The 26956-nt window shown below is 47.3% G+C and overlaps 1 protein-coding gene across 1 annotated transcript in view; it reads right to left on the bottom strand.

The window, feature by feature from the left end:
- Positions 1–18009: 18009 nt before the first annotated feature.
- NFS1 (NFS1 cysteine desulfurase) overlaps positions 18010–26956 on the bottom strand; it is a 33539-nt gene continuing 24592 nt past the window's right edge. Inside the window, exons 12-13 of the mRNA XM_040434803.1 lie at positions 26280–26369; positions 18010–20758 (exon numbers count right to left, since the gene is read on the bottom strand). Of these exons, the coding sequence (XP_040290737.1) occupies positions 20695–20758; positions 26280–26369 (154 nt within the window). The 3' untranslated portion in view covers positions 18010–20694. The remainder of the gene's footprint in view (positions 20759–26279; positions 26370–26956) is intronic.

Raw genomic sequence — 26956 nt, 5'->3', positions numbered from 1 at the left:
AGACAGAATAAAAAAAATCTAATAAAATCAGGAAATCACATTGTATGATTTTTAAAGAATGTATTTGCCTTGCACTGCTGAACATAAGTATTTGAACACCTGAGAAAATCAGGGTTAATATTTGGTACAGAAACCTTTGTTTGCAATTACAGAGGTCAAACGTTTTCTGTAGTTCTTGACCAGGTTTGCACACACTGCAACAAGGATGTTGGCCCACTCCTCCACACAGATCTCCTCTAGATCTGTCAGGTTTCGGGGCTGTCGCTGAGCAACACAGAGTTTCAGCTCCCTCCAAAGATGTTCTATTGGATTTAGGTCTGGACACTGGCTAGGCCACTCCAGAACCTTGATATGCTTCTTATTGAGCCACTCCTTGGTTATCCTGGCTGTGTGCTTCGGGTCGTTGTCATGTTGGAAGACCCAGCCACGACCCATCTTCAATGCTCTGACTGAGGGAAGAAGGTTGTTGCTCAAAATCTCACAATAAATGGCCCCATTCATCCACTCCTTAATACAGTGCAGTCGTCCTGTCACCTTCACAGAAAAGCACCCCCAAAGCATGATGTTGCCACCCCCATGCTTCACAGTAGGGATGGAGTTCTTGGGATGCAACTCATCCTTCTTTTTCCTACAAACACGATGAGTGAAGTTTAGACCAAAAAGTTCTACTTTGGTCTCATCTGACCACATGACTTTCTCCAATGCCTCCTCTGGATCATCCAGATGGTTATTGGCAAACTTCAGTCGGGCCTGGACATGTGATGACTTGAGCAGAGGAACCTTCCATGCAATGCATGATTTGAAACCATGACGGCGTAGTGTTCTACCGACAGTGACAGCTCTCATGTCCACAATTTTTTCTCTGGTGTCTTTTGACATCTCTTTGGTAGTAGTTGGCATCTGACTGACTGTGGGGTGGACAGGTGTCTTTAAAGAGCTCAGACAGGTGCTACTAAGTTAAATTAATGAGTGAAGTAGAGGTGGACTTTTTAAAGGCACAATAACAGGTCTTTGAGAGCCAGAATTCTTGCTGTTTCTACTGCAGTTTCTGGGTCCGCTTGTGAGATCCGTTTCAAGGCTCTCACAAGCGGCCCAAAATGGATCAGTTAAGCCCCAATGCATTCTGAATGGATAAGGATCCGTTCTTAATGCATCAGTTTGCCTCCGTTCAGTCACCATTCCGCTCTGGAGGCGGACACTAAAACGCTGCTTGCAGCGTTTTGATGTCAGTCTGACGAAACTGAGCCAAACGGATCCGTCCTGATTTACAATGTAAGTCAATGGGGACGGATCCGTTTTTACTTACACAATATGATGCAATTGAAAACGGATCCGCCTCCCATTGACTTTCAATGTAAGTCAAAGCGGATCAGTTTGCATTATCATGAACAAAAATAATAAAAAAAAAATTTTTTTGTTCATGGTAATGCAAACTGATCCGTTCTGAACGGATACAAGCGTTTGCATTATAAGTGCAGATCCGTCTGTGCAGATACCAGACGGATTCGCACCTAAACGCTAGTGTGAAAGTAGCCTCAGGTGTTCAAATACTTATGTTCAGCAGTGCAAGACAAATTCTTTAAAAATCATACAATGTGATTTCCTGAATTTAAAAAATAAATAAATTCTGTCTCAGAGTGGGAATGCACCTACAATGTGTCTTCAAATACTTCTGTTCCTCACTGTATATGCAAATGAGCCTGTAAGAGCAACGGGGGCGTTGCTATTCAACCTAGAAGCTCTGCTCGCTCTACAAATGCCGTGCCCTACGCTCTTTGATTGACAGGGGCCAGGCAGTAAAACAGAGCCTCTAGTTGTAATGGATACTCCCCCATTGCTCTAGAGACTCATTTGCATATATTAACCACCTCAGCCCCCAGTGCTTAAACACCCTGAAAGACCAGGCCACTTTTTACACTTCTGACCTACACTACTTTCACCGTTTATTGCTCGGTCATGCAACTTACCACCCAAATGAATTTTACCTCCTTTTCTTCTCACTAATAGAGCTTTCATTTGGTGGTATTTCATTGCTGCTGACATTTTTACTTTTTTTGTTATTAATCGAAATTTAACGATTTTTTTGCAAAAAAATGACATTTTTCACTTTCAGTTGTAAAATTTTGCAAAAAAAACGACATCCATATATAAATTTTGCTCTAAATTTATTGTTCTACATGTCTTTGATAAAAAAAAAATGTTTGGGTAAAAGTTATAGCGTTTACAAACTATGGTACAAAAATGTGAATTTCCGAGCACCTTTGGAATATGGGCCCCTTTGCCCACCTAGGCTGCAAAAAAGTGTCACACATGTGGTATCGCCGTATTCAGGAGAAGTTGGGGAATGTGTTTTGGGGTGTCATTTTACATATACCCTTGCTGGGTGAGAGAAATATCTTGACAAAAGACAACTTTTCCCATTTTTTTTATACAAAGTTGGCATTTGACCAAGATATTTCTCTCACCCAGCATGGGTATATGTAAAATGACACCCCAAAACACATTCCCCAACTTCTCCTGAGTACGGCGATACCAGATGTGTGACACTTTTTTGCAGCCTAGATGCGCAAAGGTGCCCAAATTCCTTTTAGGAGGGCATTTTTAGACATTTGGATACCAGACTTCTTCTCACGCTTTGGGGCCCCTAGAATGCCAGGGCAGTATAAATACCCCACATGTGACCCCATTTTGGAAAGAAGACACCCCAAGGTATTCAATGAGGGGCATGGCGAGTTCATAGAATTTTTTTTTTTTTGGCACAAGTTAGCGGAAATTGATATTTTTAATTTTTTTCTCACAAAGTCTCCCGTTCCGCTAACTTGGGACAAAAATTTCAATCTTTCATGGACTCAATATGCCCCTCACGGAATACCTGGGGGTGTCTTCTTTCCAAAATGGGGTCACATGTGGGGTATTTATACTGCCCTGGCATTCTAGGGGCCCTAAAGCGTGAGAAGAAGTCTGGAATATAAATGTCTAAAAAATTTTACGCATTTGGATTCCGTGAGGGGTATGGTGAGTTCATGTGAGATTTTATTTTTTGACACAAGTTAGTGGAATATGAGACTTTGTAAGAAAAAAATAAAATAATTCCGCTAACTTGGGCCAAAAAGATGTCTGAATGGAGCCTTACAGAGGGGTGATCAATGACAGGGGGGTGATCAATGACAGGGGGGTGATCAATGACAGGGGGGTGATCAGGGAGTCTATATGGGGTGATAACCACAGTCATTGATCACGCCCGTGTAAGGCTTCATTCAGACGTCCGTATGCGTTTTGCGGATCCGATCCATCTATCAGTGCATCCGTAAAAATCATGCGGACATCTGAATGGAGCTTTACAGGGGGGTGATCAGGGAGTCTATATGGGGTGATCACCACAGTCATTGATCATGCCCCTGTAAGGCTTCATTCAGACGTCCGGATGCGTTTTGCGGATCCGATCCATCTATCAGTGGATCCGTAAAAATCATGCGGACATCTGAATGGAGCTTTACAGGGGGGTGATCAGGGAGTCTATATGGGGTGATCACCACAGTCATTGATCATGCCCCTGTAAGGCTTCATTCAGACGTCCGGATGCGTTTTGCGGATCCGATCCATCTATCAGTGGATCCGTAAAAATCATGCGGACGTCTGAATGGAGCTTTACAGGGGGGTAATCAATGACAGGGGGGTAATCAATGACAGGGGGGTGATCAGGGAGTCTATATGGGGTGATCACCACAGTCATTGATCACGCCCCTGTAAGGCTTCATTCAGACGTCCGGATGCGTTTTGCGGATCCGATCCATCTATCAGTGGATCCGTAAAAATCATGCGGACGTCTGAATGGAGCTTTACAGGGGGTTGATCAATGACAGGGGGGTAATCAATGACAGGGGGGTGATCAGGGAGTCTATATGGGGTGATCAGGGGTGATCAGGGGCTAATAAGGGGTTAATAAGTGACGGGGGGGGGGGGGGTGTAGTGTAGTGTAGTGGTGCTTGGTGCTACTTTACTGAGCTACCTGTGTCCTCTGGTGGTCGATCCAAACAAAGGGGACCACCAGAGGACCAGGTAGCAGGTATATTAGACGCTGTTATCAAAACAGCGTCTAATATACCTGTTAGGGGTTAAAAAAAACACATCTCCAGCCTGCCAGCGAACGATCGCCGCTGGCAGGCTGGAGATCAACTCTCTTACCTTCCGTTCCTGTGAGCACGCGCGCCTGTGTGCGCGCGTTCACAGGAAATCTCGCGTCTCGCGAGAGGACGCGCCGGCGCGTCCAGGAGGAATGAATCAACCACCTCCAGGACGCGTCTGTGCGTACAGCGGTCCGGAGGTGGTTAAAACTTCATTTTTCTCTGCAATGAGGACACATATGAACATGGGACCAACACAGATGCCTTTAGCTGCCAAGCGGACATACAACTGGTCAGCCAGTTTCATAGGTACAAATCTGCTGACAGATGCCCTTTAAAGCCAGTTCCATACAAGCATATTTCAGATGTCCCAGCCCAACCACAGGTTTACAGACCCAAACTCACAGCATCATAGGGATCTAAAGAGGGTATATAACAAAATAGACCCAAATATTATAACATAAAAAGTACAACTACTTTACCTCTCCAATCCCCAGTTAATCCAACACAGCCAATCACTGGCCTCAGCAGTCACGTGCCGTACTACTGATGGCCGCTGAGGCCCCTGTCTGTCAGTCAATGCTGCGATAAGTCACAAAATATGAACTGTAAAAGGAGCATTTTTTGCCCCCAAAGTATTCCTTCTGCAAGATGAAAATAGTCCAGTCTGATGTCCGTCATGGAACATCCATGTGGTGTACATCCCCTGCTCATGTAGGTTTGGGGCTCATACACACTGTTGGTCTTTAAGAATCGGTGATCGGGCTGACAGAGGGCCACGATCTCTCGAGCTAAAACACATGCCTCCAATTTTATATGTAAAACTATGTCTTATGCAAAAGTATGTATTTGATTTTGTGAATGAAAACTTGAATTAGTTAAAGGTGTTTCCTGGGATTTTATAACTGGTGACCTATCCTCTGTATAGGTCCTCAGGATCTGATTGGTGGCGGTCTGACACCCGCAATCCCTGCCGATCAGCTGTTTGAGAAGGCACGGAGCTCGCAGTAGCACTGCAGCCTTCTCTCTGCTTACCAAGCACAGCGCTGTTCATTGAATAGCGGCCGTGCTTGGTATCGCATCTCTGCCCCATTCACTTCAGGCCATGTGACGTCTTTAAAGGGTTTTCCTGTGTGGAAAATACATCCTTAGCAATTCCCAACAAAAGTCTCCGCAATTGGAACTAGTTGAAATCTGGCTCATCATTTTATATATATATTTTTTTACATGGCAGCCAATCATAAAATAGTACTGACTGTGAATATGTAATGTGCCCTGTACACAGACAAATAAACATTCCTAGTAAGGCTCCTTTAAAGAGGACCTTTCACCTGGATATCCTTAATCTAATTATCCTACCTTATAGTGCGGCCCCCACTGATGTCTTGGCACTTTTTTTTTTTTTTCTTCTAAAGAACCCCCCGTTCGTCCGCTGTGGTCCCCGTATCTTTTGGCACCTCATATGCTAATAAGGCGACTCGGTTATACTAGGCGTGGACTTGTATTTCTCAGGGGCGCGGTTATCTTCTCCCTGGCTTCGAGCGCATCCAATCAGAGCGCCCCGCTCTTAGAGAAGAAGGAGCTCAAGTTCTCGCGGGAGAAGGAGCTGCTATTCTCGCGAGAACTTGAGCTCCTTCTCCCTGGCTAAGAGCAGGACGCTCTGATTGGATGCGCTCGCAGCCAGGAAGAAGATAACCGCGCCCATGAGAAATACAAGTCCACGCCTAGTATAACCGATTTGCCCCATTAGCATATGAGGCGCCAAAAGATACGGGGACCACAGCGGACGAACGGGGGGTTCTTTAGAAAAAAAAAAAGTGCCAAGACATCAGTGGGGGCCGCACTATAAAAGGTAGGATAATAATTAGATTATTGTGTAAAGGTGCCAGTGATCACCCATTCATTGGGTGAAGGCATTGCTGGTGCAGACACCTCAGTCATTGTTTTTGGGCAGCAGATCAAGCGGTCTTAAAGAGGACCTTTCACCTGTATAAACTATGTGAACCGAGTATGCTGCCATATAGAGCGGCGCCCGGGGATCTCACTGCACTTACTATTATCCCCGGGCGCCGCTCCGTTCTCCCGTTATAGGCTCCGGTACCTTTGATCCGTAAGTTATAGTAGGCGGGTCTTCCCTTGTCCTGTGGGCGTCTCCTTCTCCTAGGCTGCAGCGCTGGCCAATCGCAGCGCACAGCTCACAGCCTGGGAGGTTTTTTTCTCCCAGGCTGTGAGCTGTGCGCTGCGATTGGCCAGCGCTGCAGCCTAGGAGAAGGAGACGCCCACAGGACAAGGGAAGACCCGCCTACTATAACTTAAAAAGCAAAGGTACCGGAGGGCATAGCAGGAGAACGGAGCGGCGCCCGGGGATAATAGTAAGTGCAGTGAGATCCCCGGGCGCCGCTCTATATGGCAGCATACTCGGTTCACATAGTTTATACAGGTGAAAGGTCCTCTTTAACAGTGATTTGCTGCCCAGAAATAATGAATGTGTATGGGGACAAGCAATCAATAATCCCCATACAGAGATGATTACAGTGTATAAACACAGCTCTCACCTCTTCTGACTATGCAACTATCTGGAGAGAACAGTTGGGTCCAAATAATGACCTTCTGTGTCGGCCCATGTAATGGGATCTTTCTTTTAAAAGGCTTACAGAAATCATTTATCACCTATCTATAGTATAGGGGATAAACGTATGATCATGGGGGCCTGACCCATTTTGGGGGAGTTTAAATGGGGCGGTGGTCACACGTGTGCCCTGTCACTCCAATCAGAGTCTATAGGACTGACTGGAGATAGCCAAGTACAGTTTTCGCCTTATATGCCAGTCCTAGTACATATGCGTGACCATCACTTCACTCAAACTCCTCCAAACCAGGGGTCTAGGGGGATCCAGGATCCCCATTCTAGTACCGGTAATCCATGGGATTTCAAGTGATCATAAAAATTTTCCACCTATCCTTTGGTGAGGTTATAAAGGGGATATCCCATGGAAAACATTTAACTCTATCCCAAAGAGTCAGTGATAAGTCTCTAGTATATTCCAGCTGATCGGCGGGGGTCCCGGCTTTAGGACCCCCACCGATCTGATATTGAGGACCTATCCTAATGAGCCCAGAAAACCCCTTTTTTATATTAAATCAGATATAAAAAATACATACCTTAAAGGACATCTGTCACCAAGATTTAGTGCATAGAGCTGTGGACATGGGCTGCTAGATTGCGGCTAGCTGGAGTGCCGAAATCTCGCGATGCGCGAGCTAGCGCATGCATAGTTCGTTCCCTGTGCTGATGCCAGTACAGGGAATGAACATGGTGCCAACACTGCGCATGCGCTAGCTCGCGCATCGCAAGATTTCGGCGCTCCAGCTCTGTGACGTCAGCCAGCAAGGAGGAGATTGGGAGGACGCGGGGCGGTGCTGGGCTCCTTTCCGCTTGACTCATCTCCGGACACAGGACTCATATCAGGTCATTTGCATATGGATCAAAACGGTTTTTTAACACAATAAAAGCGCAGAGAGCTGTGGGGACTGGGTATTGCAGATGTGGTAGTGGCCATCTAGCAGCCCATGTCCCCAGCTCTATGCACTAAATCCTGGTGACAGGTTTCCTTTAACAATTCTAATTGAGAATATTAATATGTAGAATAATTGATATCTATGATATTTATCAAAAATTTTCATTTATATATCCCTCCCAAAACAACCCCTGGGTCATCGTCGGTGGAACTCCTCGCCCAGATAGCTAGTCCGGATGGGCTATGCGTTCATATATCATTAACCTATTCATCAGAGTTCTCCATTCCATAATTTCGGGGTTTCTTTTAGAGCCCCACTTGTTTACTACCAGGACTCTTGCTAATTGGAGCCCCACTAGCCATCTACATTTATCTTGTTTAGATTTAATACTGTTGGGGAGTAAGCCAAATTGATTGTTCTATGCATGGTGTCAATCTTTGCGGCGTATTGCTTCCTAATTCAGCATATGTCTGTTGCCAGAAATTCTGAATATATGGACAGTTCCAGAGTAGATGGCAATAGCTTGCTGCTTCTCCATGGCATTTCAGACATCTATCATTTTTATCTCTAAACATCTTGGATAAGGATAAAGGGGTGTAGTACAGTCGATGTATGATCTTGAATTGTGTTAAACGGTATTTACTAGAAACTGAGGATTATTTTATATATTATTCCCCAATTAAGTGCAATGTTACCCAAATCATTTTCCCATCTAAACACACTATTAAATGTTGTCACTGTAACCAGTTCTACCTGTATCCTGTGATATATTTGTGCAATAGTGAAGGAGGTCCCGTTATTTTTGAAGCAGAACTCCCGAAAGTTCTGTTCTTGGACAAAAAAAATATTGTTTTTTTCCTTAGTGCAAGCGAATGCGTGTTGGATTTGAATATATCTAAACTTATCCAATAGTGAAGGTTCTATTCCCAGAAGTAGCTTCTCTATAGGGTTTAGCTTTCCTTGTGTAACCAAGTGTGATAATGTGAAAACTCCTTTCAATATCCAATAGTTTTGCCCAGGTATTGCTGCAAATTCACCTAGGTGTGTATTGTGCCAAATTGGAGTGAAGTGTAGACCGTGAGTTATTCCCAATATTATTTTATACCAACATTTTTGTAGCATATTACTAATGGGGCAATATTTCCCCATTACACCCAGACCCCAATATGCTAAAGATGTCTCTTGGAGTGCCTTTATATCCTCGCGTAAGCAGCTGGAGAGGTTAGTCTGCCCCCTGCTCATGCACCACTGGATTTGAGCTGCAATATAATATCCCTGTAAGTAGGGTAGTGAGAGACCACCATAACCCTCTGCCAACCACAAGTATTGTTGCTTTATTCTTACGCGTTTCCTGCCCTATATTAGATCGTTTAATAATTTCTCCAATAGTTTGAAAAAAAGACTCTTCGATCCATACTGGGCAGTTAGTCAAAACATAGAGCGCTATAGGGAACAAAAACATTTTTCTGTCTGCCTGTGATAGCAGCAATTTCTGCCATGTCCTTATCCTGTCTTTAATTCTGTTAAAAGGAGTCTGGTTTAAAACCGGTCAGGTTAGTGACAATCACATAGTTCAGTGGGACACAAAGACATGACACAGATGGTACCTTTGTTTCATTTTTCAGATCATCCAAATCGCCCAAAAAGTTGTTTATAATATGCTAATGAGCCGTCGCAAGTGCCCAGGGGCGAAGAGTTTTCTGAAAGTGCCCAAGTTCCCCCGCCTCACTCGCGCCTAACTCCGCCTCTCAGTAAGCTCAGGCCAGCCCTGTGGCTCTGTTACATTATATTTCCCTATAGGCCGTTCGTGCATCGCAGAGGCACAGAGATATGCAGTGCACATGCGCCGATTTTACGCCAGTAACTGGCGCATGCGCACTGCATATCTCTGTGCCTCTTCCCACTGTGGGCAGAACACTGCGCATGCCCGGGCCCGGCAGCGATGCGCAAACAGGCTATAGGGATATGATGTCACAGAGCCACAGGGCTGGCTGGAGTTTACTGAGGGGCGGAGTTAGGAGCGAATGAGGCAGTGGAACTTGGGCACTTTCAGCAAACTCTTCGCCCCTGGGCACTTGCGACGGCTCATTAGCATATCATAAACAACTTTTTGGGCGATTTGGATGATCTGAAAAACGAAACAAAGGTAACATCTGTGTCAGGTCTTTGTGTCCCACTGAACTATGTGATCGGTTTAAATCCGGTCAGGTTGGTGACAGACTCCCTTTAATAATGAAATTGGGTGGTTGTCACGGTGGGGAGTGGGGAAAACCCCCCACCGTACGATGTAAGGTATAATAGGGAAGCAGCTATGCCAGGATCAGGGAGCAGGTCACCTCCTACAGCGTCCCTAATCCTCACCCTAACTCCTCACCGTATGAGCGGACCTGGATGGTAGGATGGCTCATACCCAGGATACCTTTGGCCCCGAGTCGCCCTGATAATCCCTCACATAGGAGTAGGGGAGAGGCGATCTGTTCTTCCCAGACACGGATGAACAGGAGTCTCAAATGGCCTAGCAGCAGGGAAAGGAAGCCAAGTGGAATGACAGATAAACACCAGACCAAGGTAAACTGGAACCCATACAAACGTACTGCAATCCAAACACCAAGCAGATGCAGTACGTACTGACACACAGGAACCAGCATTCCAGCAACAGCACCCAGACTTGGCTTCTGGTTCACCCCACCGGGAAACCATGGAGCCCCCTTCCGGAGACACAACTAACAGGGTACGACTTGCATACATGCTGGACATAAAACGCCAACTTACCAGACATGTAACAACAACAAGACGAGACACCAAACCCTGAACATAAACCCACACAAGTAAGGTAGGGGAACATGGAGGATAGAATGGGAAGACATCGCTGGAGACATCGATGTCCCACTAGGTGGCTCTCACACTGGAAGATGGAAAAACCAGACAAGGAGCATAACTCCAGCACACACCAAGGCTGGAGTACAACACATTCCTGACCTTAAGCCACAGGTATAAGAAGCACCTAGTGACCACACCGAGCAAGGTAGTTAACCCTTACTGCACCAGACAGGGGAAGGCTACAACTTAAAGGGGAAGTGCACACACCAGCCACAACGCTGCCCCCGGCAACAGCATGCGTGGCAACCATGTCACGGCACACACAGCCAAAGCCGAGACACTGCCACCACATGCCATAACAGCAACACGTTGCCACCGGCAGCAGCAAGCATGGCACCAGTGTCACAGCACACACAGCAAAGGCAGTGACAGCAGTAGCAGCCAACCTCCATACCGTCCTCATCTTTTTTTTAAATAAACGACGAGGGGAGGCTACCTGAATTCCAAGAGGCATTTAGTACCCATAGAAAGACTGGTAAAATCTTATCCCCGAATCATCTGTAAATTTTGTCTCACTCCCATTTCTTTTTGTTGCATGTTGAAGCTCTACTTGGAACCTTGTTAAGATCCAGCCATACTAAATATGATGTTTTACCATTTTTCAAGTGGTCTTAAACTTTTGATCAGGACTTTACAGTCCTATCCCGTTCGGAAAGCTCGGGGCACACAATATCTTCCAAATAGGGTCCTATTCTATACTCCTTCTCATCCAATTCTGACTGGTACAAAGCTGAGAAATGTTTGGAGAATTCAAGATTAATGATATCTTGATTATAGGTTATATTCCCATTTCTTAATCTAAGGCATCTGATTTTATTGTGCCCTCTTTGGTTTGGCATCATAGATGGATAAGGAGACTTTTGTATAACTTACCAGTAAAGTCTCTTTCTCGCTCTTCCTTGGGGGACACAGGAAACCATGGGTATAGCTCTGCTCCCTAGGAGGCGTGACACTAAGTGAAAGCTGTAAGCCCCTCCTCCATCAGCTATACCCTTCAGCCTGGAGAGAGAGACTGCCAGTTGCGTGTCCAAGTAGTGAAAGATAACCACCAACCGGAAAAAAAGGAACTGTCAAGCCCCAACGGGGGCAACCAAGCCGGAACCACAACTGTAAACCCAAATGAAGGGCGGGTGCTGTGTCCCCCAAGGAAGAGCGAGAAAGAGACTTTACTGGTAAGTTATACAAAAGTCTCCTTTTCTCGCCCATATTCCTTGGGGGACACAGGAAACCATGGGACGTTCCAGAGCAGTCCCAGAAGGGAGGGACCAGAACAACTAGACCAACACCCAGAGGCATCAATCAACTGCCGCCTGCAACACCAGACGGCCTAAAGCAGAGTCAGCCGACGCATGAGTATGCACCCTGTAGAACTTGGTGAAGGTGTGCAAGGAGGACCAAGTGGCTGCCTTGCAAATCTGCTCCGTAGAAGCCCGATTCCTCTGAGCCCAGGAAGCCCCGACCGCTCTAGTGGAGTGAGCGGTAACACCAAGGGGCGGAACCTTGCCCTTGGCGAGATAAGCCTCAGTAACAGCCATCTTGACAAAACGGGCGATAGCAACTTTTGGACGCCGCCATCCCTCTGCGCGACCCCACCGAACCACTAAGAGCGAGTCAGTACGCCCTGAAAGAGCTGGTTACCATCCAGGTAAACCTTGAGCGCCCTGACAACGTCAGGCGATGAAGCTTCCTCTCCCGGGGGTGGGAAGGGGAAGGACACAAGGAGGGGAGAACGATGTCCTCGTTCAGATGAAAGGCGGAGACCACCTTAGGAAGGAAGGAAGGGACCGGACGAAGAACCACCTTGTCCTGGTGGAACACTAGGAAAGGTTCCAGACAGGAGAGTGGCAGCCAATTCGGACACCCTCCGAGAGAGGTGACGGCTACAAGGAAAATAACCTTGCAGGACAGAAGCCGCAAGGAAACAGTCCGCAGGGCTCGAAAGGAGAAGCCTGGAGCGCTGAGAGAACCAGGTTCAGGTCTCCAGGGCGGTTACCGGAGGGCGGTACGTAGGAACCGCGTGAGCCACGCCCTGAAGGAAAGTCTTGACAGGACCAAGGGGGGCCAGTGGGCACTGAAACAAAATGGACAGCGCAGACACCTGACCCTTCAAAGAACTAAGACCCAGACCTTGGGCAAGGCCACTCTGAAGGAAAGACAAAACGGTGGGGAGAGAAAAGCGGAGCGGAGGAATCCCCAGATCGGCACAGAACCCCAAATAGGTCCTCCAGGTCCTATAATAGATCCTAGAAGAGGACGGCTTACGGGCGCGGATCATGGTGCGGACGACGTCCGCAGAAAAAACCCCTACGTGTCAGGACGGTGGTCTCAACAACCACGCCGTCAAACGTAGGGACCTTAAACGCGGGTGGAAAATCGGTCCCTGAGAGAGAAGATCTTCCCTGGCGGGCAGCGGCCAGGGCGCGTCTGCCAGGAGCAGCATGAGGTCGGCGTACCAAGACTGGCGGGGCCAGTCCGGAGCGACCAGAATCACCGAGACGCCTTCCGCCGCGATCTTCCGAAGGACCTTGGGCAGGAGTGGGATGGGAGGGAATATGTATGGATGTGCGAAGCCTCGCCAAGGAAGAACGAGGGCGTCGGCTCCGCAAGCTCCCGGATCCCTGGCCCTGGACAGATAGGCGGGGACCTTGTGATTGAACTTGGAGGCCATGAGGTCCACGTCCGGCATGCCCCAACGAAGGCAAATGGCCTCGAACACCTCCGGGTGAAGAGACCACTCGCCGGGGTCGACGGTGGTGCGACTGAGAAAGTCCGCCGCCCAAATTGTCCACCCCTGGAATAAAAATTGCAGATAGAGCCGGGACGTGGGCTTCCGCCCAACGGAGAATGCTGGTGACCTCCCGCATCGCTGCGAGTGCCCCCCTGGTGGTTTATGTACGCCACGGCCGTGGCGTTGTCCGATTGCACACGAACTGGATGACCCTCAGCAGATGAGTCCAGTGTCGCAGAGGACAGAAGGGCCGCTCTCAGCTCCGGGACATTGATCGAGAGTTTGGACTCCGATGGAGACCAAATGCCCTGGACGGATCGGGGAGAAACACGCCTCCCCAGCCCAAGAGACTGGCATCGGTTGTAACCACCAACCAGTTGAGCGGCAGAAAGGACCTGCCCAGAAGAGGGGCCTGTAACCACAGCGGAGAGATGACCGCACCGGAGGCGATAGACAGAAGGGATGGTCCAGAGACTCCGGCGATTTGTCCCAGGAGGAGAGGATCGCCCGTTGGAGAGGGCGGGAGTGAAAACTGCGCAAATGGGATAGCCTCGAAGCAGCAACCATCTGCCCCAAGACCCGCATTGCAGAAGCGGAGAAGGAACGGTCGACGGTGGAGAAGGAGACCCGAATCGCCCAACGGAGGGTCAGTCGTTTTTTTCCGAGGGAAGACGTACCTCCGCCGCTCCCGTGTCTAAAAGCATTCCAGGAAGACCAGTTGTCTGGAGGGGGGGAGGACTTGGGGAAGTTGATGACCCAACCGAACCTCGCCAGGGTCTCTAGAGTGAGATCCACGCTGGCAACCGCTTGAGAAAGGGACGGAGCCTTGATGAGGATATCGTCCAAGTACGGTAGCAGAAAAACACCCCTGGAGCGGAGTAAGGCCAAAACGGGGCCAGGACCTTGGTGAACACCCGGGGGGCTGTTGCCAGCCCAAAGGGAAGGGCGACAAATTGGAAGTGAAGGTCCCCCACGGCGAATCGGAGGAAGCGATGGTGACACCGGGCTACTGGAACATGGAGGTAGGCATCCTGTATATCGATGGAAGACATGAAATCTCCCCGCTCCAGGGAAGCCACGCGGAACGGAGGGACTCCATCCAAAACCGTCGAAGGAGGAGAAAACGGTTGAGCCTTTTGAGGTCCAAAATGGGCCGCACCGAACCTCCCTTCTTGGGAACTACAAGAGGTTCGAATAGAACCCTTGGAACCTTTCCTCTAGAGGAACGGGGGTAATCACCCCCCTGTCCAGTAAGGCTTGAACAGCCGCGGAGAACGCGGCCCGCGCTTTTCGGGTCCCGCGGCGGGCGGGGAGCGAAAGAACCGATCTGGAGGGAAGGACGCGAATTCGATTTTGTATCCGGAAGACACATTTCGAGAGCCCAGGCGTCGGAGACGTGAGCCATCCATACGTCCCTGAAAAGGAGGAGCCGGCCCCCCACCCGGGTGGGTGGGGGCGCACCTTCAGGCAGAGGACTGCTTTGCTGGCGGGTGTGCGGGCAGCCTGCGCCAGGAGGGCTGCGCCCGAAAAAACGGCTTCCTACGCTTATCCTGGGGAGGGGGCCGAAGCGGCAGCTGCGGGGGGAGCCCCAGAGGTCCTGCGGGAGGACCGAAAACGAGACGCACCAGGGCGTCCGCGGGGGGCACCCCTGGCCTGGGGTTGAGGAAGATGGGTGCTTTTACCACCCGTGGCCTCCGAAATAAGCTCGTCTAGGCGGACCCCGAAAAGGCGGGAACCCGCAAAAGGTAGCCCCGCCAAGGAACGTTTGGAGGCAGCGTCCGCTTTCCAAACCTTCAGCCAGAGTTCCCTCCTGACGGAAACGGCCAGGGCGGAGGAGCGTGCTATAAGGGCTCCCGCATCAAGGGAGGCCTCACAAACAAAATTCTCAGCCCGAACAATAAGCTGGGCCAAGGAACGTAGGTCCTGGATGGGGACGTCCGAGTCCAACTCCTGCTCCAGCTGCACACCCCAAGCAGAGATTGCTTTACCTGCCCAGGCAGAGGCAAAAACCGGTCTGAGGGCAGAACCGGAGGCAGCAAAAATGCCCTTGGAAAGGGTCTCCATGCGACGGTCCTCCGCTGACTGAAGAGAGGACCCGTCGGGAACCGGAATGGCCGTGTTCTTTTACAGACGGGCCACAGGGGGGTCCACCTTGGGTGGGGACGACCAGGTGGCCACAACATCGGCTGGAAAAGGATAGCAAATATCCAGCTTCTTGGGACTGACAAAACGGGCGTCCGGGCGAGCCCAAGCCTTAGACACCACGGAGGAGAAATCAGAGTGGATTGGAAAGACTTTGGAGGCCTGCTTGGGTCTGATAAAGGAGACGCTAGCTGCGTCAGAGCTAGGGGGGTCATCCTGCACCTTAAAGGTGTCACGAATATCAGAGATGAGTTGACCCATCGCTGAGGCTAGCTTGGACGGCAGGGCCGAGTCCATTTCCAAATCCGAAGCCGCCAATTCACCTTCAGAGGGCGAATCCTTTGGAGAGGAGAGGCCCGTCTGAGTGCGCACGCGTGGCGGAGAGAGAGGCATCCGAGGAGGAGGCTCGCTCTACTCTAAAACGCTTCTGAGAGTGCCTAGCTCGGGAAGGGTCACTAAGAGAGGGTGAACCCGCCGCAGCGGCAGAAGCGGTGGACCCGGAGGGTGCGACAGTAAGAGTGGCATCCTGCGGGGTAGGCGGCCTGTCTATTAGGCGGCCCACGACATGGGTGAGGCTTTCCACGGCCTGGGACAGGGATCTAGCCCAGTCAGGCGGGTCAGAGGAAGCAGGGGAGCGACACAGCGGGCGACTGAGGCTGCGGTGGAGGCCCGGCATGCAGGGACAGTGCGGATCAGACTGCCCCCGGGGAAAGGGTTCCCTACAAGCGGTACAGGCATGGTTCCAAGGCTTGGCGGCTGCAGAAGGGTCTGACATGGTGGAAAAAAAAATGTTGCACTTAAAGGGGGAGACCCCAGAGAAAAAACGGAACGGGGATTACACCCAGGCAGCAGCACTGGTGGCACGGAGGAGTTAACAGTCCTACCAGACCCGCGGACAGCGCAAGCGGCAGTAGTAAGGGCAGCAGGCTGAAGGAGGCTGTGGAGGAGTGGCAGCAGGCACGGAGATGAAGAGCTTCAGGATCGGACGGCAGAGAGGGTTCCACGCAGCACTAGAGATGTGCTGCCCGACGAAACAGAAAGCAGCGGAGCGCATGTAGGGAAGCTCCGCCCCCCCCCCCCCCCGCCGCGCTGAAGGAGAAGGCAGAGCCGCGCGCGCGGCAAAATGATTTAACCCCCGAGAAAGATGAAGTGCCGGCCAAGCTAATATGGCGCCGTTCGCGCCAAGTAAGCGGCCCCCGCCGCGCCTGGATGTGGCAGACGGCCTCCTGCCCACAGCCGTCCCCCTGATGCCCTGCCGCTGGAGAAGACCGGAGTCCCCCCAAATGATGCCCGGTAAAAGTTGCCGGCCCAGTTATGCCCATGTGGGGGGGGGGGGGGGTGTCGATGATGGAAAACGCTTGAGTCTTCAAGCGTAGACGTAGCAGCGGTGGGAGGGAGGGAAAGGGGGGGGGGGCTGGAGCAGCCACTCACCATCCGCTGTCTTCACCCTCAATCCATCCAGCAGGGTCGCCCCTTCAGCTACTGGCACCGCAGTGGCAGGAAGCCGGGGGAGGGACTTGGCGTGCGGGCGACCCTTGAGCTGGCGGGACGCAGGGGAGCGAGGCTGCCCTGGTCCACCTTGTCTTCTGTGGGGGAGGCGGCAGTGCGGCATTACCGGCACTGGCGCAACTCAACCCCGGGAGAAACAGAGGGGTCTAGTGCGCCTCTGTTGTCCCTGCAAGTAGAAAAAAAAAAAACGAATTAAAAACAACAAATAACGCAAAAAAAATAAAAAATATAGGAAAGCGACCCTGCCTAAGCAGGGAGTGTCTTGCCTCCTTGGACACTAAGCAAAAGACTGGCAGTCTCTCTCTCCAGGCTGAAGGGTATAGCTGATGGAGGAGGGGCTTACAGCTTTCACTTAGTGTCACGCCTCCTAGGGAGCAGAGCTATACCCATGGTTTCCTGTGTCCCCCAAGGAATATGGGCGAGAAAGTAATCTACCAGGCTTCCCTGTTTCACAAAATACTTTTTGCCCAGAGAAGATTTTATGTTGGGCTTTCTGAAATAGATAGTGTTGTAAATTTTTCCCAGGCTTCAGTTAGCCGTTGTTGCCTATCCACGCTATTATTTTTATGAATTTCTGCCTCTAATCTCTTTAGGTTTCCCTCCAGAGATTTCTCAGTTTTGCAAAAGGACGCTTTCTTTTCCTTAATTTTTGCCCAGTATAGCCCTCGCAAAAATGCTTTAAAAGCATCCCAGACAAAGTGAATATGGGCTGAGCCAATATTCTGCTCCCAAAAGTCTGAGATTTTTCTCCCTATAGACTCTCCTGATCACCTATTACTTAAATCCAATGAGGATTGAGTCTAAACACTCTAGGAATTTTCCTAAGACCAGGCGTTTCGATTGAAAGCAATACTGGTGAATGATCAGAAATCCCGTGGGCTTCATAGGTCATCTTTTTGATCAGGTCTAAAAAAAAATAAAAAATCTATGCTAGCTAAAGCTAGATCTATTCGGGACATAGCCTTATATGATTTACTATAGCAGTAGTAGGCAGTTTTGTCCAGAAAACCCCTTTAAACAGATGGCACCACATGATCAGTCCCAGTAAAAACGTACATACTTTATTAGCTTATACCTTCATCAATCTACACGCGAGCATAACACAAACACAATCTCAGAACTTTTTATTGATTTGCAATCTTCCAGATGCAAAATATTAAATGACACTGTACATTAGCCTTACATTTATACAAACCTGAGCAAAAATAAGGCAAAAATATGGCGGATAAATATTGTGTAATAGTGAGTTCTCTTGCAGAGATTGCAGGTTTTCTAGAAATAACCTGACAGAATTTACAAGCTTAGAACATGACAGGAAGAAAGGGCCTATAACCTAGAAGACCTCATGCCCACACACACGTTACTACATTACACAATAAGATTGGAGCACACTGTTGTGTGTCCTTGTGCGTTCAAGTGAATGTAATATTCTGTGTGTGGACACCAACCTTACGTTCCGTCTGCTGCAGAAAACAGCTACAAGGCCGCATTCACCAACATGGCCACTGCATGGGAGAAGGTCCCAAAAAGAGAAGTATAAGGGAATGCTTTACACTTCTCTATTTTCTGGCAAAAGCAATTGCACTGTGTGAGCCCCATTTCACAAACAGAAGAATAAACGTAGTAATAATAATCTAAAAAAATATATAAGTGTAGAATAATAACGAGATAATCTTAAAAAGGGAGCTAAACAAAGGCTTTAGGGACAGTTTTTATGATTGAATTTTACTCATTTTGGAACAAAAATCTTTTTTTCAATTGGCCTGTACTATAAATTTTTAACAGCTTTTGTTCTTCATGGTAAAGTCTCAGTCTGTCTGCAGAGTATCTTGCTTTGGCACTGAACGGTTGCTGCTCTGAAGGCTTTATGTATAGCCTTATCTCTGAATTCCTGACAGCTTATAAATACTCTTAAGTCATGTTATCAGATTGATAAGAATTTAGCTATAACTAGCGTTTTATGAGCTGTTAGGAATTCAGAGAAAAGGGCTATAAATCAGCAGTCATAGCAGCAACCTGACCATTCTGTCCAAGACTGAAAGTAAGATACTCTGCAGCTAGACTAAAACCTAACCACGTGGAACAAAAACTGTTGAAAACTTTTAATAAAGTCTAAATGAAAAAAATTAAAAGATTTTTAGCCAAAAATGAGTAACATGCAATCATTTAAAAATTGCCCCAAGGGTTGTCCATAGCCTTTAAAGTGGTTATCCAGGATCAACACTTTTTCCCTATCCACAGGATAAGTGTCCGATGGCTGGGGGGCCCACCTTCCACAAGAATGAATGGAGGTCTCATGTACTTAACCACTCCATTCAAATGGGGGGACATGGGACTCCCTTTTTGTGATCGCAGGGGTCCCAGCAATAAGGCACTTATCCCCTTATCCTGAGTTTAGGGGGTAAGTGTCGATTCTGCGAAAACTCCTTTAATAACAGCATGGTATAGAATGAAAATACTTAGATTTACTATTATATTATTATTATAGTTTGTTCTAGTCAGACAGCTGCTCTCTAGTTGAGAAATGCAAAAACACTTAGAAAATACTTGAAAATCTTGGCAAGGGCAAATACAGAGAAGATACCAAGCTGCAGCTAGCACAAGCAACTAGACGCTAGATCCCAGAATACATTGTAAGCGTCATCAACCAGAAATGCCTTGCTTATAATCAGACTCCAATATGTTTTGCTCAAATGCATCAAAAGCTGCTGGTTAAATCTAACAGGGTTCATTAAAGGAGTTGTCCAGGAATACAAAACCAGCTTTATTCATGAAACAGCGCCACACTTATCCACGGGTTGTGGCTGGTACTGCAGCTCAGTCTCACTGAATTAAACGGTGCTGAACAATACCGCACACCACCTGTGGATAGGTATGGCATTGCTCCTGGAAGAAAACGGCCATGGTTTTATAATTCTGTACAACTCCTTTAACTTCACTCTCTGCCAGGACTCCATACTTCAGATGGTTTGGCTGTTGCCCTACAGGTTATTAGGAAAACCAGCCACCAATCCTGGCAACAGACAATATCAATCTAAGGCCTCATGAATACGACCATCTGTTTTTGCGCTCCACAAAACATGGATGTCAGTTTTTGATTCTATTATTGACAAATTGACTTCACTGGGTCCGTGGTCTGCATTTTGTGGCCAAGAATAGGACATTTTCTATCGTTTTTAAGAACAGACACACGGGTGACATCTGTGTGCAGTCCATTTTTTTTTTTTTGCCGACCCCTGGAAATGAATAGGTCTGTGTGCAATCCGCAAAAAGTGCGCACAGACCTGATTGGACACAGATTCAAAATATAGTAGTGTTTATGAGGCCTAATGTATATGAATGGGTTTATGCGATCAGGCTACAATGGTATGGTGGTCCACAGCAACATTTGGTGTCTAGGAAAACAGTGAAAACGTCTAAACCTTCTGATTCTCCGATCCAGTATATTTGCTAAATTATGCCCAAGGGACCATAGAAATATATATAGAGAAATCTGGAAGTGTACCAACAGGGCCCACACCGCACCAAAGAACATTACAGTCTTTATTAAAGCTCACAAATATTGGTTGCTCTTCTAAATCTGCTGAAAGTGAATGGAGCCTGTATTCATTCTGTGGCAGACGAAACTCAAGAGGATTTCCCTGTAACTGTTAAATATCGAACATAAAACAAGACATGGGGATGAGATCACACAGGCGTCAGACTGACAGACGCGGAAGTGCTGGCAGCCGTAGGAGTATCCCATTGTAACAGAAGCCATCCAACATGTTCTTTGTCAGGAGTCCTTGGTAATCAGTGCTGTGTCCACTGTATGTTCTTCAGATCGATCCCATCTTGCACCATTTCCCACAGTGGGCTGTAAAATACAAAAATATTTCTTCACCAAGGTGATTCAGCAGCGGATAGGATGCAATCATGTAGAAAATGGTACGATCATTAAAAAAATAAATATCTTCTGAACTATGGCATAGAATCCCACTAAAATCACTGGGAGGTAGAACAGAGGAGTTTTCAGGCATGGATTTCAGGATACAAAACCCATGCTTAAAAACACCCACAACCAGCTACATCTTATATATGGCTAACCAGTGTACAAATAATTTCCACAACCGCCAAACGTATTAAATCATTAAATGGGTATACCCAAGATTTTGGAATATTTGACAGTCGACAGCATAAAAAAAAAATCCTTACCTTTGTGCCACTCTGGTTCCCACGGCTCTAATCCCCATCGGTTCTGTAGTGGTGACATCAAGTTCATTTGTCCCATGGCCACTACAGCTACGGGCCACAGCAGTTGTATGAATGGCACATCCCCGCTGAGGCCAGTGATTGGCTGCCACGGTCATAGGGACAGTGAACAGCACGTTAGCACTGCAGGCCCAGCAAGGACTAGAGTGCCGACGTGGGACTGGTGGGACACTTTAACCACCTCAGCCCCCTTAGCTTAAACACCCTTAATGACCAGGCCACTTTTTACACTTCTGACCTACACTACTTTCACCGTTTATTGCTCGGTCATGCAACTTACCACCCAAATGAATTTTACCTCCTTTTCTTCTCACTAATAGAGCTTTCATTTGGTGGTATTCATTGCTGCTGACATTTTACTTTTTTTGTTATTAATCGAAATTTAACGATTTTTTTGCAAAAAAATGACATTTTTCACTTTCAGTTGTAAAATTTTGCAAAAAAAAAACGACATCCATATAGAAATTTTTCTCTAAATTTATTGTTCTACATGTCTTTGATAAAAAAAAAATGTTTGGGTAAAAAAAAAAAAAAATGGTTTGGGTAAAAGTTATAGCGTTTACAAACTATGGTACAAAAATGTGAATTTCCGCTTTTTTGAAGCAGCTCTGACTTTCTGAGCACCTGTCATGTTCCCTGAGGTTCTACAATGGCCAGACAGTACAAACACCCCACAAATGACCCCATTTCGGAAAGTAGACACCCTAGGTATTCGCTGATGGGCATAGTGAGTTCATAGAACTTTTTATTTTTTGTCACAAGTTAGCGTAAAATGATGATTTTAATTTTTTTTTTTCTTACAAAGTCTCATATTCCACTAACTTGTGACAAAAAATAAAAAGTTCTATCAACTCACTATGCCCATCAGCGAATACCTTGGGGAGTCTTCTTTCCAAAATGGGGTCACTTGTGGGGTAGTTATACTGCCCTGGCATTCTAGGGGCCCAAATGTGTGGGAAGGAGTTTGAATTCAAAATCTGTAAAAAATGGCCGGTGAAATCCGAAAGGTGCTCTTTGGAATGTGGGCCCCTTTGCCCACCTAGGCTGCAAAAAAGTGTCACACATGTGGTATCGCTGTACTCAGGAGAAGTTGGGGAATGTGTTTTGGGGTGTCATTTTACATATACCCATGCTGGGTGAGAGAAATATCTTGGTCAAATGCCAACTTTGTAGAAAAAAAAAATGGGAAAAGTTGTCTTTTGCCAAGATATTTCTCTCACCCAGCATGGGTATATGTAAAATGACACCCCAAAACACATTGCCCAACTTCTCCTGAGTACGGCGATACCACATGTGTGACACTTTTTTGCAGCCTAGGTGGGCAAAGGGGCCCACATTCCAAAGAGCACCTTTCGGATTTCACCGGCCATTTTTTACAGATTTTGATTTCAAACCACTTCTCACGCATTCGGCCCCTAAAATGCCAGGGCAGTATAACTACCCCACAAGTGACCCCATTTTGGAAAGAAGACACCCCAAGGTATTTCGTGATGGGCATAGTGAGTTCATGGAAGTTTTTATTTTTTGTCACAAGTTAGTGGAATATGAGACTTTGTAAGGAAAAAAAAATAAAAAAAATCATTTTCCGCTAACTTGTGACAAAAAATATAAAATTCTAGGAACTCGCCATGCCCCTCACGGAATACCTTGGGGTGTCTTCTTTCCAAAATGGGGTCACTTGTGGGGTAGTTATACTGCCCTGGCATTTTCCAGGGGCCCTAATGTGTAGTAAGTAGGTAAATGACCTGTGAAATCCTAAAGGTGCTCTTTGGAATGTGCGCCCCTTTGCCCACCTAGGCTGCAAAAAAGTGTCACACATGTGGTATCACCGTATTCAGGAGAAGTTGGGCAATGTGTTTTGGGGTGTCATTTTACATATACCCATGCTGGGTGAGAGAAATATCTCGGCAAAAGACAACTTTTCCCATTTTTTATACAAAGTTGGCATTTGACCAAGATATTTATCTCACCCAGCATGGGTATATGTAAAATGACACCCCAAAACACATTGCCCAACTTCTCCTGAGTACGGCGATACCACATGTGTGACACTTTTTTGCAGCCTAGATGCGCAAAGGGGCCCACATTCATTTTATGAGGGCATTTTTAGACATTTGGATCCCAGACTTCTTCTCACGCTTTAGGGCCCCTAGAATGCCAGGGCAGTATAAATACCCCACATGTGACCCCATTTTGGAAAGAAGACACCCCAAGGTATTCAATGAGGGGCATGGCGAGTTCATAGAATTTTTTTTTTTTTTTGGCACAAGTTAGCGGAAATTGATATATTTTTTTTTTTCTCACAAAGTCTCCCTTTCCGCTAACTTGGGACAAAAATTTCAATCTTTCATGGACTCAATATGCCCCTCACGGAATACCTTGGGGTGTCTTCTTTCCGAAATGGGATCACATGTGGGTATTTATACTGCCCTGGCATTCTAGGGGCCCTAAAGCGTGAGAAGAAGTCTGGAATATAAATGTCTAAAATTTTTTACGCATTTGGATTCCGTGAGGGGTATGGTGACTTCATGTGAGATTTTATTTTTTGACACAAGTTAGTGGAATATGAGACTTTGTAAGAAAAAATAAATAAAAATTTTCGCTAACTTGGGCCAAAAAAATGTCTGAATGGAGCCTTACAGGGGGGTGATCAATGACAGGGGGGTGATCAGGGAGTCTATATGGGGTGATCACCCCCCTGTCATTGATCACCCCCCTATAAGGCTCCATTCAGATGTCCGTATGTGTTTATTGCGGATCCGATCCATGTATCAGTGGATCCGTAAAAATCATATGGACATCTGAATGCAGCCTTACAGGGGGGTGATCAATGACAGGGGGGTGATCAGGGAGTCTATATGGGGTGATCACCTCCGTTATTGATCACTCCCCTGTAAGGCTCCATTCAGACGTCCGTATGTGTTTTGCGGATCCGATCCATCCATCAGTGGATCCGTAAAATTCATACGGACCTCTGAATGGAGCCTTACAGGGGGGTGATCAATGACAGGGGGGTGATCAATGACAAGGGGGTGATCAGGGGGTCTATATGGGGAGATCAGTGGTTCATAAGGGGTTAATAAGTGACAGGGGGGGGTGTAGTGTAGTGTAGTGGTGTTTGGTGCTACTTTACAGAGCTACCTGTGTCCTCTTGTGGTCGATCCAAACAAAAGGGACCACCAGAGGACCAGGTAGCAGGTATATTAGATGCAGTTATCATAACAGCGTCTAATATACCTGTTAGGGGTTAAAAAAAATCACATCTCCAGCCTGCCAGCGAACGATCGCCGCTGGCAGGCTGGAGATCCACTCGCTTACCTTCCGATCCTGTGAACGCGCGCGCCTGTGTGCGCGCGTTCACAGGAAATCTCGCGTCTCGCGAGAGGACGCGCCGGCGCGTCCAGGAGGAATGAATCAACCACCTCCAGGACGCGTCGCTGCGTTCGGCGGTCCGGAGGTGGTTAAAAGGGGAGTACATTTTTTTACAATGCCCCCTGATCCCTGACAAACATAACACAATCATTGAAGCCTCTTGAAATGAAATGAATTGTAATATCTACAATGATCCAAATAATCAAAGTTCAACTTTTAATCTGCCATAAAATCAGAAGCTTCCAATGTGTCTTGATAGATCATCAGTATCTGATCAGTGGGTGTCTGACACCTGGGACCCCCGCCGGTCAGCTGTGGGCCTTCTCTCTGCTTTTCCTAGGCCAATGACGTCATGTTCATTGGTCACGTGGCCTAGAAGCAGCTCAGCCAAATAGAAGTAAATGGGCTGAGCTGTGATACCAAGCACCGCAACTATACAATGTACAGCGCTGTTCTTGATAAGCTGCGAGAAAGCAGCAGCACTCAAAGGAGCCCTGGTGCCTTCTCAAACAGCTGATGGGTGGGGTTCCTGGGTGTTGGACCCCCACGATCAGATGCTAATGACCTATCCAGAGTTCATACAGCAGACTTTTCCATCTGATTCCTGCCACAGATATGCAGTTGTACAGCTGACAATCAGGGGCGTAGCTAAAGTCTCATGGGCCCTGGTGCAAGAGTTCAGCTTGGGCCCCCCTTCTCTCCGTGCTTTGTGGCCAGGGGCAGGGAAGCACATAGCCTTTGTGCTGCCTGAGGCAAAAATTAAAACAACATTCCTCCCCATGGCAAATTCTTGACCTAACCCCTTACCTCTAGCCAGAGGTGTAAATTGAATAGCATGCACTTTCTATAATGCCATTGTATTCACATGCGGCACAAGGGTCTTTGGGCCCCCTCAGGCTCCTGGGCCCGGTAGCGACTGCTACCTCTGCACCCCCTATAGCTACGCCCCTGCTGACGATCCACAGTGGATTTAGCCCCATCCAGTGAGACAAATCTACATGTGAGGCTACTTTCACACCTGCGTTCAGGTGTCCGCTCGTGAGCTCCGTTTGAAGGGGCTCACGAGCGGTCCTGAACGCAGCCGTCCAGCCCTAATGCATTCTCAATGGAGGCGGATCCACTGAGAATGCATCCGCCTGCCAGCGCTCAGCCTCCGCTCAGTGAGCGGACACCTGAACGCTGCTTGCAGCGTTCGGGTGTCCGCCTGGCCGTGCGGAGGCGAGCGGATCCGTCCAGACTTACAATGTAAGTCAATGGGGACGGATCCGCTTGAAGATGACACCATATGGCTCAATCTTCAAGCGGATCCGTCCCCCATTGACTTTCAATGTAAAGTCTGAACGGATCCGTTCAGGCTACTTTCAGACTTAGAAAATTTTCTAAGTTATAATGCAGACGGATCCGTTCTGAACAGATGCGAACGTCTGCATTATAGGAGCGGATCCGTCTGATGAAACATCAGACGGATCCGCTCTGAACGCTAGTGTGAAAGTAGCCTTAACCACCAGTATTTTATTTGTCCTATGATGTGGAAAGCAATGAGAGGTGGATTTGAAGCCAATTCTACACAGGATTCATATGGAAAATCCACAGTGAACATGCCCTTAACTGCATTTATTACGGTGACGTAAGTAGACTTTCAGATTCGGGCAAAGATATCTTTTCAGCAAGAAGAAGTAAACTTTCCCTGTGAACACCAGTATGGCAGAAAGAGAAAGCATGGAGAAAATAAAAGCTGATCACCACGCTTGTACCTCATTTCTCTGAGCCTTTTCACCTCTTGGATGCATTTCTTCACAGTATAATCAATCTCTTCTTCTGTTGTAAAGCGGCCAATACCAAATCTTTTAAAAAAGCAATCAGATAGTAATCAGAATGGCAAATTAATCTGTTATGCTTATTACTAAAATGTATTGACTTGTGAGAGGACAAACAATATTGAAATGAAATTGTTAATAAAAATCTGTTACCAATGAGCAATCCTGTTTCATACTCCTAAGAGTAAATAAACTTTTAATCAAGTTATTTTTTATTTTTAAATGTCCCAAATGCCATAAAAACTAATTTTTAGAATAAACTTAAATTTATTGATTTAGAATTTTTACAAAAGATATTCCCCCTAAAGTCCCGATTTCCAGAGCGCTTTAAATTTACTATTCTCCAAATTGTATGCGGAGAATGGATTCTGGACTGTATCAATGGGGCCACAGAGAATGGTGTACTGGCAGGAGCGCACATTGCTGCTCCTGCCTGTGCGCCCCCTGCTGACAAGCGAGTGATGTGGAGAATAGAGAATTTAAAGCGCGCTGGAAATCAGGGCTTTAGGGGGGGGGTTTGATATCTTTAGTAAAAAGTCAAAATTAATAAATAAAGTATATTAGAAAAATTATTTTTAGGGCATTTGGGTCATTTAAAAAAATAAATAAAAACT

Source organism: Bufo bufo, chromosome 6, assembly GCF_905171765.1.
Source record: "Bufo bufo chromosome 6, aBufBuf1.1, whole genome shotgun sequence".
NCBI lineage: Eukaryota > Metazoa > Chordata > Amphibia > Anura > Bufonidae > Bufo > Bufo bufo.
This window is presented reverse-complemented; position numbering and strand designations above follow the sequence as displayed.